Source organism: Bos javanicus, chromosome 1 (genome assembly GCF_032452875.1).
Source record: "Bos javanicus breed banteng chromosome 1, ARS-OSU_banteng_1.0, whole genome shotgun sequence".
In the NCBI taxonomy this organism is placed as follows: Eukaryota; Metazoa; Chordata; class Mammalia; order Artiodactyla; family Bovidae; genus Bos; species Bos javanicus.
In genome coordinates this window covers 66830383-66842673 of record NC_083868.1, presented here as the reverse complement: position 1 = coordinate 66842673, position 12291 = coordinate 66830383, and the positions used below count along the sequence as shown (strand labels likewise).

Here is a 12291-nt window from a genome sequence, read left to right as displayed (position 1 = left end):
AAACAGCCTTGCTTGAACACCATCAGGTCCATAATCATGAATGTTGAGGAGTGTTTTCACCCTTTTAGTTCAATGAATTCTCACAGTGACCCCATGAAGTAGGTAAACCAAGGAATAATTAGCTTTGTCTGGAAATGAGGAGTACATTTGTAAACCTCAGATTAGAAATGTTGTCTTTCCTGGAAACCCAGAGCCACCTTATCGGCTCTTACTCCCATCTATATGGGCTCCTGACCCTGGGAGAATCTTTTCCTCCAAACACTTGCTGACTCTTTGCCAGCCTGGGCTCAGCCAGGGAGCTCCAGAAGGCAGCTGATCGGGAAACAGCTGCAAAGTGGCAATCTGCAGAGAGGACAAGCACTGACTCACCACATTCATTAGAGGGGCCAGGCTGCTTCTTCTTCCTTTTCTTTAGTGTTAGAAACACCATCCCACTCACGACCACTGTTACAAGTAGAGCTGCAATCCAGAGGATGTGGTCTGGGACAGGGGGGCTTGGCACAGGTGACTTTGCATCTAAAAATGAACCCAAGTTTGCAATCAGCCAGGAAGGTTGATTATGAACGTTTTTATAATTACTGCTCTTCTCTTTCTTTACATGCCAGCATCTCCTCAGGGCTCTACTGCCAGAGGAGCCTGAAACTCACATGATTTGGGGCATAGAGAATCCTAGTCTCAGGGCCTCAGCAACTGACTGAGAACCAAGCCAGTGACTCTGATCCATTGCTTGGACTAGCTGTCTTGCCTTCCCTTCCCAGAGGCTGGGATGACAGTGACCCTGATCTAGAAGAGGGTCAACTTGGCCCTTGGTTTTGGAATCTGGGCAATGTATGTACACTGAGGCTCTGAAGGTACAGTCAGCTGGGCAGCATCCTACTTCCTCAACCCCCTCCATGGTTCTGAATTTTCCCTTGGAATAAGTCCTCTGTCCAATATCATCTGAGTATCAGGCTCCAGACACTTCTCACCCCGACAAACATAACAGCCCTCTCACAGGCCTCCAGTCTCCACATTTATTTGTTTTTCCCCCTGATGTCACAATGGACTTTCTCAGCATGGCTTTCAACATGTCCCACCTACTGGTAAACCTTTGATATTTCTTAATGCCCTGAGGAATCAGGGTCAGAATCAGCTCCGGAGAAATCAGGACTTACTTCCTTGCTCATGGATGGCTAAAGTTCCAAGAAGTTAGTAAAATAGACTTTGGAAGGGAGAAATAGAGCTGAGTGGCCCATTTTACAGACATTTATGAGAACAAGTCTGGTAGTTAATCTCAAATAACAGGAGACTAGGACCAGTTGACCTCCCATTAGCTTAGGGGCAGTTTGTGGACCTATACCGTGTTCCTGGGACCTTAAGAAAAGGAGTTGTTGGCACTGCAGGTCACATTCAATACTTTTTGAGTCTGTCCCAGTTTAACCTCACTTGAGCCTGTCTGGCATCCCAGTAAAGGAGGGTAATACTTGTTGTCATGGAGGCTGCCACCTTTGGATACCCCAGAAATGTTCCTTGATGTGGGGCCTAACCTATCTCTGATCTAGCCAGAGAATAGGGACCCAGAGAGGCAAGCCCCATCTTCCTGAGGCAGCTGGAGCTGAAACATTTCTGAAGATGGTGGCAGTGAGGAATGTTTTGGTAGCAGTTGAGAAGCAGCAGAAAGGTGAGCCATGATGAGGCTGTAGTGGTAGAAGGACCCTCTACCTGTGGGAGTCATGGCAGAGAGCTGCAGGGTGTTTCATCTTTGGTGATGGTGGCAGCGCCAAGAAGTTGCTAAATCTCAGGACAGTGTGGGAGAGGCTTCTAGCAGCCCAAGAGAGGCTATAGTAGAAGCAACCAGGACAGGCAGGGTGACCATGCCATTTACTTAACTGTTAAGAGTCAGAGGTGATCAGAAGGAAATCAGCATCAGGAGAGAGGACTGGCCTACTGGTACAGCTAAGCTGGCTGGTAGGGGTGGGCTCCAGGGGGTACAGAGGTTAAGAATCCACCTGCTAATGCAAGGAACATGGGTTTGATTCCTGGTCCAGGAAGATTCCACATGCGTTGGAGCAACTAAGCCCATGTGCCATAACTACTGAGTCCCCACTCTTGGGGCCGCATGCCACAACTGAAGCCCATGTGCCTAGAGCCCCTGCACTGCAAGGAAGAGTAGTCCCTGTGTGCATCTGCAAAGACCAAGAGCCACCAAAAATTAAATATATATATATATATATATATATACACACACACACATATACACACACACACAAAATACAATGCATCTCGAGGCCAAGTCATATTTAAACAATGAGTCACCAGGAGAGCGGAGCTGTCAAAGCCAGAGGATGGAGCAAGGAACTGGAGGGATGCTTAGGACGGGGCAAACCAAGGGGCCAGAGCTGGAGGAGGGGGCCAGGGCAAGCAGAAGGCAGATGGGTGGGGGGAGGGTTGGGACTGGAATAAGCAGTGTTGAAGGCAGTGTGGGTGCAGATTGCCTTTATTTCAGAAGAATTTTTCAGTTACCACTCCTCAGAAGCGGAGCCTCAAATGAGCAGCAAAGCCAGGAATTTAAGATAGCAGGCTCCTATTAGTGGGCACTGCTTAGTTTCATCCCTTTCCTCCAGTGAGACTGGTCCTATACTACACCATCCACATGCCACAAGCATTTCTGCTTCTGAGTGTTTCCTTGACACATGCATACTGATGGCCACCATTACCTGTGCCCACGGTAGGTGCTACTAATTGATTGTGGCCCTCTAACCACCCAAGTCTGGATGCTGTTTCAGAATTTCCAGAAGCTACCACAAGTACCTGTCATCTCTTTACCACACTTATTCAGCCCAGTTATTTCTGTTACGGTAATATAAGATCCCATTTCCTTTAGGAAGCCTTCAATGACCCTCAAGGAACTTGCCTATCTCTGAATGCCTGTAAATCTTATTGTCAGTCACTCTTGTTTTTAAATTTAGTTGTATATTTCCATAGGATATAATTTAGATTTCAATTCGGTCTTTTAAAATCCAGTTTACCATGTGTGTACATCATGGGGTTCTGGTTCTATGAGAAGATCCCTGGGAGCAGAGAGTATGTTTTATACTTTTTGGTTTTCTCCTCTGCCACCAACAATGTCTAGAATGGTCCTGTATTCATAACATGTATGTATGCACATGTGTGTGTTTTAATGAATGAGAGAATAAAGGCAACCCAAAACACCAGGCCAGTGTCAGGGCTAAGAATATGCATTCTCAAGTGCACCATAGGTTCATAGCCTCCTGGACCTTGTAGAAACAGGAGCTGTCTGTCTAGGTCCTTCCTTACAGTATCCTAAAATGGCCCAGTTGGAGGCTTCCTGGCAAGCAGGGGACATTGGATGATCTGCCTTACCCATCTGTGTATTATACATGATAAACAGAACAGTCTGGGGAAGCAAGCTTACCTATATTGTAAGGTTGGGATAAAATTGTCTTCGTTGGCTCAAGTTGCAGGGCACAGAATATGGTCACATTTGTTTCAGGAGGGATGGGAAAAGACACGCTGATAGAAACATTGTATAGTTCTGTGATATTACTTTGAGATTTCTTCATGACAGCATCATAGGTGCTACTTGAATTTGTAGTGTTTAGACTCACATACATCCTCTGAGGTTCTGGGTAACCTTGTATAGATGAGCAGGTCAAATTGATGATGTTAGACTTTTCTGTTTGGTTAGCAATTAGTCTTATTTCTGGTTGACTGAAGTTAGCTGAAAGCAGAATAGAGATATAAAAAAAGAAAGAAAGAAATCAGTTTAAATTTGATGTATCTGGAATGGAATAGCAGATAACTAGGTACTCTGGGAACTCATTGGGAGTATGCTTGGCAGTCTTAGGGTGTGTAAATTGTGGGCCTTGGCCCATGGTGAGAGCCATGTAATGATTCCACATTTATTTTCAGGAATGGAGTTCGGGGCCACCATGCTTCCTGCTTACCCCAATCAAGGAGGTGCTCTCTGAGCCACAGGAGGGCTAGCCCCTTCTGCCAGCCAGATCCCTTACTCTCCTTCTCTAATCACTAGGTACTGTGCAGGTTCTACATACTAACTCATAGTTGAGTGTATTGTTTCTATAATTTCAGTGATTTGTGTGCTATCTTTACAAGTTTTGCTCTATCAACCCACTACTTAAGCATTCTGCTTGTATGTGATGTGGCAATAGAAGGTAGATTGCCAAGGTGTTGCCTACTTTAAATCTCATTGACAATAGTTATTCTGGATCTAGTAATTCTGCACCTGGGTATCTATCCAGATAGAGATTTACACAAAAACTTGTACATGAATGTTTATAGCTGTTCTATTCATAATAGCCCCCAAATGAAAACAACCCAATGTCTTTCTATGGGTTGAATGGATAAACAAAAATGTTACTATTCATAGTAACAAGGAACAGACTTTTGATACATGTGACAACTTGGATGACTCTCAAAGGCATTATGTTAAATAAAAGAAGCTGGTTTTAAAAGATTACATACTGTATGACTTAATTTATGTGATAGTCACAAAAGATAAGTCTATAGGATGCAAAACAGGGGTTATGGGTATAGAGAGCATATGATTAGAAGGGCATAGCATGGGGAAATTTTTTTTTAGGGTGATGAAAATGATTTGTATCCTGTTTATATTGCTGGTTACTGACCTCTGGTGGCTCAGATGATAAAGAATCTGCCTGCAATGCAGGAGACCCAGATTAGATCCCTGGGTCAGGAAGATCCCCCGGAGAAGGAAATGGCAACCCACTCCAGTATTCTTGTCCAGAGAATCCCGTGGACAGAAGAGTCAGGTGGGCTACAGTCCAAGGGGTCACAAAGAGTCGAACACGACTGAACGACTAACACTTTCACTTTCTTTGTATTGCTGGTTACATATATCTGTACCTAAGTTCAAATTAATAGAACTGTACACCAAGATAAAAATGATTAATTTTACTGTATTTTAATTTTAAAAATTCTGTAGTGACATTTAGGGTTTTTCAAGGCCTGGAAAAATAGAGGAGTTGGTTTGTCAGCTTTTGGATTGTGTGCCCTGGGTTATTTCCCTCCTGTCTTCTGGGCTCATGATTGGGCAACAAGCAAGTTGTAAGCAACCTCCAGGAGACTGAAGGGAAATCTCCAATTAGCCAGCTGTCACCCTTGCAAACTCCAGGCAAAGAGCTCCAGGCAAAGATTTAGTGGGTGAGAAATCTTGGACTAAAAGAAAAAATGAATGTAAAAGAGATTAGAGACCTATATGGTTCATATAAACTTAATAATGTCCAAATCACCCATGGTTTTCACTTAGCTGCATTACCTTGGATTAGTTAGCTCTAGCTGGTCCCTAAAGCAAATTCTTACAGATGCTTCAGAAGTAAACCATAAAAAGTACAAAGGATTTTTAGTTCCCTACTCCCAAGCCCTGCATTCCCCTCAGGAGGGCTTCCCAGAACTGGCTGTCCTCTGCGTCTCTCTTGAGGTACCCCTTTCCCCACCTATTGCAGTCTCATCTAAGAAGGCCTGGGATCTGAACACACCATTGACTACATACCCAGCACTATCAGGTCAGAACTCATCTGGTGGATGGAAACCAATCCTTGGGACCTTCTATGATGGATGAAACATTGATATGAGCCTGTGTCTTTGATTTGAACGTTGTGGAGTCTCAAGGTCCAACTGTCCTGGTCAAAGCTTGTGCGGCCTATATACTTGGGATTAACATTATTGGGCTTCTCTTGGCCTTTGAATAGCTCATAGAGAACCAACTTATTCTGATCCTGCCAAAATATCACCAGTTCGTCCAGGCTGAGGTTTTGGGTGTTTGGAAAGTGGCATGGCAGTTCTCCAGTCTCGTTGAAGAAGGCATGACTTTTCAAGGAAGCAGCACCTGAAAAAGGAACGGTGGAAACTGGGGAAAGAGAAACAAGAGGGAAAAATAAAAATCCCAGAAACTCCATTTCTCTTTATACAATACCCAGTTACTATCTTCTCAGTAATGATCTTGAAGAAGTAGATATTAAACTCTGGAACCGTGCATACACACTGGTATGTGGAGAAAGGAAGGGGTTTTTGTCCTCATTCTACTGCTAACTGGTTGACTTTGTGCAAACTGCAACTCCTATGGAGTTTTCTTATCTGTTTAATGAATGAGTGGACTAAACATTCTGAGGTTTCTTCCAGTACTGCGGTTCTGTGAATTTAAATGCCAGAACAGGAAAAGCCAGCAGAATTATATAACTCATTCACCCATTGGTTACCTTCCTATAATCTGAATATTAATTCTTTCCACTGTAGCTGTTATAGGCTCCAGTACTTCTTCACCATGACTGAAAGTTTCCCCCTCCCTTTCCTATTCCCTAATTCCTTGGCCTGCTATGGAGAAAAGATTTCTGACCATGGTAACAAATGTGATATCCTTCCTTTCATTATGCCTTGTAGCTGGGTATCATAGTGAATAACATCTTTAAAATTCAAATAGTTCCCTTTATAGAGCTTCCCTCATGACTGCTTCTCCCACAGCCAGCTCCTTCAAGGAGAAAAACAGTTTGGAAATGACACAAATTGTCAACCAAGGCCTCTATTCTGTAACCTCTCTAAGCTCTTTCAGAGATCAGAAAGAGAACTGGGCAAATATAATGGTTGTTTTGGGATGTGGTGGTCAAAGACCATTTTAGGTACATGAATGAAATGCTGGAAATGAATCATAAGTGGGAAGGTGAGGATGTACTTTTGGAGTATTGGGGAATCCCCAGGTACCACAAACTTGCTCTCCTCAGCATGCATGCATTTGCTTTTGGAAACTTTTTCAAACCCTAGAGAATGTGCTGGGAGGGTTCAGAGAAAGGCTTTCATTCCTGAGGGCATATTGGGGTTTATATTTGGGCCACATAACTCCCTAAATGCAATGGATTATAGGGTTTTTGTAGAATTTATTCTGGATCACAGAATTACTTGAAACTTGCCAAGAAATTAAGTTGTGGTTAGTGAGAAGTACAGGGTTAGGTGGTGAAATGCTGTTTCTCAGTTAACGTGAAGTTAGATGCCACTTTGGGAAGGGAATTAGGATGGTTCTAATTAAGCTTCGTCATTCCAGACTTCAGTAAAGGGATGTTGACATTAAGGAGGAAAGGAGAGGTAGGTTGGTGAGGGAGATGAGAGATGTTACTTGAGGTGTTCTTGGGTGGTGGTAGGAGAACTTAAACTGAAATGATCAATGGGTTTCTCTTCTTAAGGGAAATGGGTTTTTCTTGCTAAAAGAGAAATATTAGTGATATGCACTTGGCAAAACTGAAGTGTGTGCAGAGTAGCCCAGTGAGAATGGATAAGCAAGGAGGGGGTTGGGGTGGTCTTGAACTCTATGGGAAGGGACTCCAGGCATCAGTGAAAGTCTGAACAAGTTCGAATCATTGCTTGTTGCATTATACTCACTAGAACACTGTGAAGCCTTTGAAAGTATAAAGTACAGTCTCTGTACAGCATGCATTCTCATATTGGAGAAGGTGGGAAAATCTACCCGGGTACTTGGAACAGTGAAAGGGGAACTTAAAGACGACTTTCTGCATTCAGTAACCTTACCAGGCACTCCTGGGATAATGCTGTTCCTTTGCTAAACTTTGAACGATAATTGCAAGGACTGATGTTGAGGCTGAAACTCCAATACTTTGGCCACCTGATGCGAAGAGCTGACTCATTGGAAAAGACCCTGATGCTGGGAAAGATTGAGGGCAGGAGGAGAAGGGGATGACAGAGGGTGAGATGGTTGGATGGCATCATTGACTCGATGGACATGGGTTTGGGTGGACTCCAGGAGTTGGTTATGGACAGGGAGGCCTGGCATGCTGTGGTTCATAGGGTTGCAAAGAGTCGGACACGACTGAGCGACTGAACTGAACTGAACTGAATGATAATCTAAGGGTGCCACCTGCTGTAAAAGCTTCTAGCAACTATCTCTGGGAAAACTCATGCTGGTTTTACCACACATTTGCCATATGATATAGAGCAGATGACCTAGTAGAGAAACCAAATACATAGTTGAAAATTCTGTCAGTTAACTGACATGGTATATTATTACTCAGCAGTCAGTTGTGCCTCTAGCTGGGAAATTACTTTGCCTTTGGCTTCTTCTGTCTTCCTGATTTAGGGTTGCATCTCCACACAGCCTCACAGTAATTCTTCTCCTGCCTGCCTGCTCTCTCCACTGACGGACGCGTCCATGACCCAGGCTCCCTCTCTCAAAGATAAGAAGGAATTTTTCTTCCACCCATCCAACCGCTCCCTTCTCATCTAACAACCGAAAGTGTGGTCTGTAAATGCAGTATCTCTAGCCCTACCCCAGACCTTCTGAGTCTGCATTTGAAATAGACCTCCAGTTTGAAAAGCCGCAGTAGAGTATTTCTATCTCTGTCTCCAGTGGAAAAGAGTGATGATGAAATAGGAAAAATCTGTTTCCACCCATCCCTCCCCAAACCTTCTCTCTTTACCCTGGAGTGGAAACCACTCTGAAGTCCCTTTTGAGTGGAACTGAAAGTATTTCACAACTTAGACTCCATAGTTCCCCACCAACCACTGGCTTCCATGACTTAACTCGGAGATATGCATACTAATCACTTCTCTGACGATATAGGGAAGATTTAGCTCAAAGTCTGCTCTCTCTAAGTGGCTTCAGGCTTCCCTGTTATGACCCTAAACTTAAGGCCACCCAGATACTGTACTCACTGGGCTCCCCTGGAGGTTAAACATTGAGATTCTCTTCCCTGGCACTTGAGTCATAGAAATGGTCTGGGTCTAGTTATAACCGGCTTCCCAGGTGATGCTAGTGGAAAAGCACCCATCTGCCAGTGCTGGAGACATAAGGGATCCCTGGATCAGGAAGGTCTCCTGGAGGAGGAAATGGCAACCTGCTCCAGTTTTCTTGCCTGAAAAATCCCCTAGACAGAGGAGCCTGGCAGGCTACAGTCCATAGAGTCGCAAAGAGTCAGATATAATTCAAGTGACTTAGCACATAGCACATGTTAGGAGATGGTCACTCAAGAATCCATCTAGACACCTCCCAAATCAGCTGGAGACATTTCTTTCAAAAATGCCTCTATCAGGAAGACATTGCTGATAAAGTCCACTTTATCAGCTGAGGATTGTCACCAAGATACTGTTTGGCTGTCACACAGAAACTATAGTCTTCTAAACTTGTGAGGTCTCTGACCCCAGCCAGGACTTCAGTTTTCCCCAGCTACTACCCAAATGCATATCTTATGTTTTCTAGGTCATCTCTTCCTCATATTACTATGCTTATCTGTATTCATGAATTTCCCTTCTTTTACTAAACTTACTTCAAAGCTCTACCAGTGTCATTCCATTGTCATAAACTCTCTTATGTCTTCAGCCTCTTCATCAAATGTTTCCCATAAGGTTGTGCTTTTGCCCCCAGCCACTACTTGTTTCATGACACTTTACAGGGACCTTTAGTAACACTCTTCCCCCTTTGAGGTGTTCTCTTCTTTCACTGCTCTTAGCTACTAATCATTTGTCACTACTTCCTTACTCACTGAAGATTTTTGGCATTAGATGCAAGGTCTTTCTAATCAATTGTTCCTATCAAATATCAAAGGTGGCTTTGGCATGGATAAGTTTACCAGCAACCATGCCTCAATGTTCTTTGATCTTTGCCCCTTGAAAGATCTTTATCCACAGGCTATTTCAGCAACTCCTTTCCTGTGACATAATCCTAAATCTTATTGCTAAGAACATCTCTGTCCCTATAATCTTAAACCTCAATGTGCCAATCTCTGTCTGCAAGATACCATCTTCCAAGATTTGCTCTTGATTACCTTCATCTGTTCCTCAACTTCCTCATGACTTCAACTCTATCCAGTCTATACCCTATAATGCAGGGCTTTCCAAAAGCAGTCTCTTAATAGTATGACTAAGATACTTAATTTTCATCTTACTTAATTTTAGATAATTTAAATTTAAATAGCCACATGTGGTTAGTGGCTATCATATTGGATAGTACAGCAATAGTGTACTTTTTCGATCATTCCTTTGCAAGCAACTTCCACAAACGTGCCCTTTTGTGCAGATTTCATTCCAAGAGCAATCTACTTTTGATCTACATATCTGTTCTTATGACTGAATGTTTGAACACTCCTGGAGAAAATTATTCAATTAATTAGACTCGTGACATTACAAATCACGTGTCTCTAGTTCACTTAACTTGGCCTCTGGGCTGCTCACTCTACTTGGTAAACCCTTTCCCTTCCTCCCAGCAGTTATTTCAGCAGTACCCTCTGCTACTGCTTGTAGTTCCTCTTTCTCTTAGAGTTAACTTTTCTGAAAGACTAAATAAAAGACCTACAAGACCTTTTAGAACTAACACCCCAAAAAGATGTCCTTTTCATTATAGGGGACTGGAATGCAAAAGTAGGAAGTCAAGAAACAGCTGAAGTAACAGGCAAATTTGGCCTTGGAATACGGAATGAAGTAGGGCAAAGACTAATAGAGTTTTGCCATGAAAATGCACTGGTCATAACACCCTCTTCCAACAACACAAGAGAAGACTCTATACATGGACATCACCAGATGGTCAACACTGAAATCAGATTGATTATATTCTTTGCAGCCAAAGATGGAGAAGCTCTATACAGTCAGCAAAAACAAGACCAGGAGCTGACTGTGGCTCAGACCATGAACTCCTTATTGCCAAATTCAGACTGAAATTGAAGAAAGTATGGAAAACCACTGACCATTCAGGTATGACCTAAATCAAATCCCTTATGATTATACAGTGGAAGTGAGAAATAGATTTAAGGGCCTAGATCTGATAGATAGAGTGCCTGATGAAGTATGGAATGAGGTTCGTGACATTGTACAGGAGACAGGGATCAAGACCATTCCCATAGAAAAGAAATGCAAAAAAGCAAAATGGCTGTCTGGGGAGGCCTTACAAATAGCTGTGAAAAGAAGAGAAGCCAAAAGCAAAGGAGAAAAGGAAAGATATAAGCATCTGAATGCAGAGTTCCAAAGAATAGCAAGAAGAGATAAGAAAGCCTTCTTCAGTGACCAATGCAAAGAAATAGAGGAAAACAACAGAATGGGAAAGACTAGGGATCTCTTCAAGAAAATCAGAGATACCAAAGGAACATTTCATGCAAACATGAGCTTGATAAAGGACAGAAATGGTATGGACCTAACAGAAGCAGAAGATATTAAGAAGAGATGGCAAGAATACACAGAAGAACTGTACAAAAATATCTTCACGACCCAGATAATCACAATGGTGTGATCACTGACCTAGAGCCAGACATCCTGGAATGTGAAGTCAAGTGGGCCTTAGAAAGCATCACTACGAACAAAGCTAGTGGAGGTGATGGAATTCCAGTTGAGCTATTCCAAATCCTGAAAGATGATGCTGTGAAAGTGCTGCACTCAATATGCCAGCACATTTGGAAAACTCAGCAGTGGCCACAGGACTGGAAAAGGTCAGTTTTCATTTCAATCCCAAAGAAAGGCAATGCCAAAGAATGCTCAAACTACTGCACAATTGCACTCATCTCACATGCTAGTAAAGTAATGCTGAAAATTCTCCAAGCCAGGCTTCAGCAATATGTGAACCGTGAACTTCCTGATGTTCAAGCTGGTTTTAGAAAAGGCAGAGGAACCAGAGATCAAATTGCCAACATCTGCTGGGTCATCAAAAAACAAGAGAGTTCCAGAAAAACATCTATTTCTGCTTTATTGACTATGCCAAAGCCTTTGACCATGTGGATCACAATAAACTGGAAAATTCTGAAAGAGATGGGAATACCAGACCACCTGATCTGCCTCTTGAGAAATTGGTATGCAGGTCAGGAAGCAACAGTTAGAACTGGACATGGAACAACAGACTGGTTCCAAATAGGAAAAGGAGTTCATCAAGGCTGTATATTGTCACCCTGTTTATTTAACTTCTATGCAGAGTACATCATGAGAAACGCTGGACTGGAAGAAACACAAGCTGGAATCAAGATTGCTGGGAGAAATATCAATAACCTCAGATATGCAGATGACACCACCCTTATGGCAGAAAGTGAAGAGGAACTCAAAAGCCTCTTGATGAAAGTGAAAGTGGAGAGTGAAAAAGTTGGCTTAAAGCTCAACATTCAGAAAACAAAGATCATGGCATCCGGTCCCACCACTTCATGGGAAATAGATGGGGAAACAGTGGAAACAATGTCGGGCTTTATTTTTCTGGGCTCCAAAATCACTACAGATGGTGACTGCAGCCATGAAATTAAAAGACTCTTACTCCTTGGAAGGAAAGTTATGACCAACCTA

General features: G+C 42.9%; 1 protein-coding gene and 1 long non-coding RNA gene across 6 annotated transcripts in view; one reads left to right on the top strand and one right to left on the bottom strand.

The window, feature by feature from the left end:
* Positions 1-12291, bottom strand: part of CD86 (CD86 molecule) — a 66806-nt gene that overhangs the window by 10975 nt on the left and 43540 nt on the right. For 3 of the 5 annotated variants that reach the window (XM_061404724.1, XM_061404640.1, XM_061404840.1), the window contains 3 exons: positions 5534-5890; positions 3416-3721; positions 370-516 (listed from right to left, as the gene is read on the bottom strand). In XM_061404724.1, the coding sequence (XP_061260708.1) occupies positions 370-516; positions 3416-3721; positions 5534-5890 (810 nt within the window). The remainder of the gene's footprint in view (positions 1-369; positions 517-3415; positions 3722-5533; positions 5891-12291) is intronic. The other 2 variants (XM_061404763.1, XM_061404749.1) reach the window with 1 other exon arrangement.
* LOC133240339 (uncharacterized) overlaps positions 1-12291 on the top strand; it is a 213518-nt gene that overhangs the window by 158517 nt on the left and 42710 nt on the right. The gene's annotated exons all lie outside the window — the stretch shown is intronic.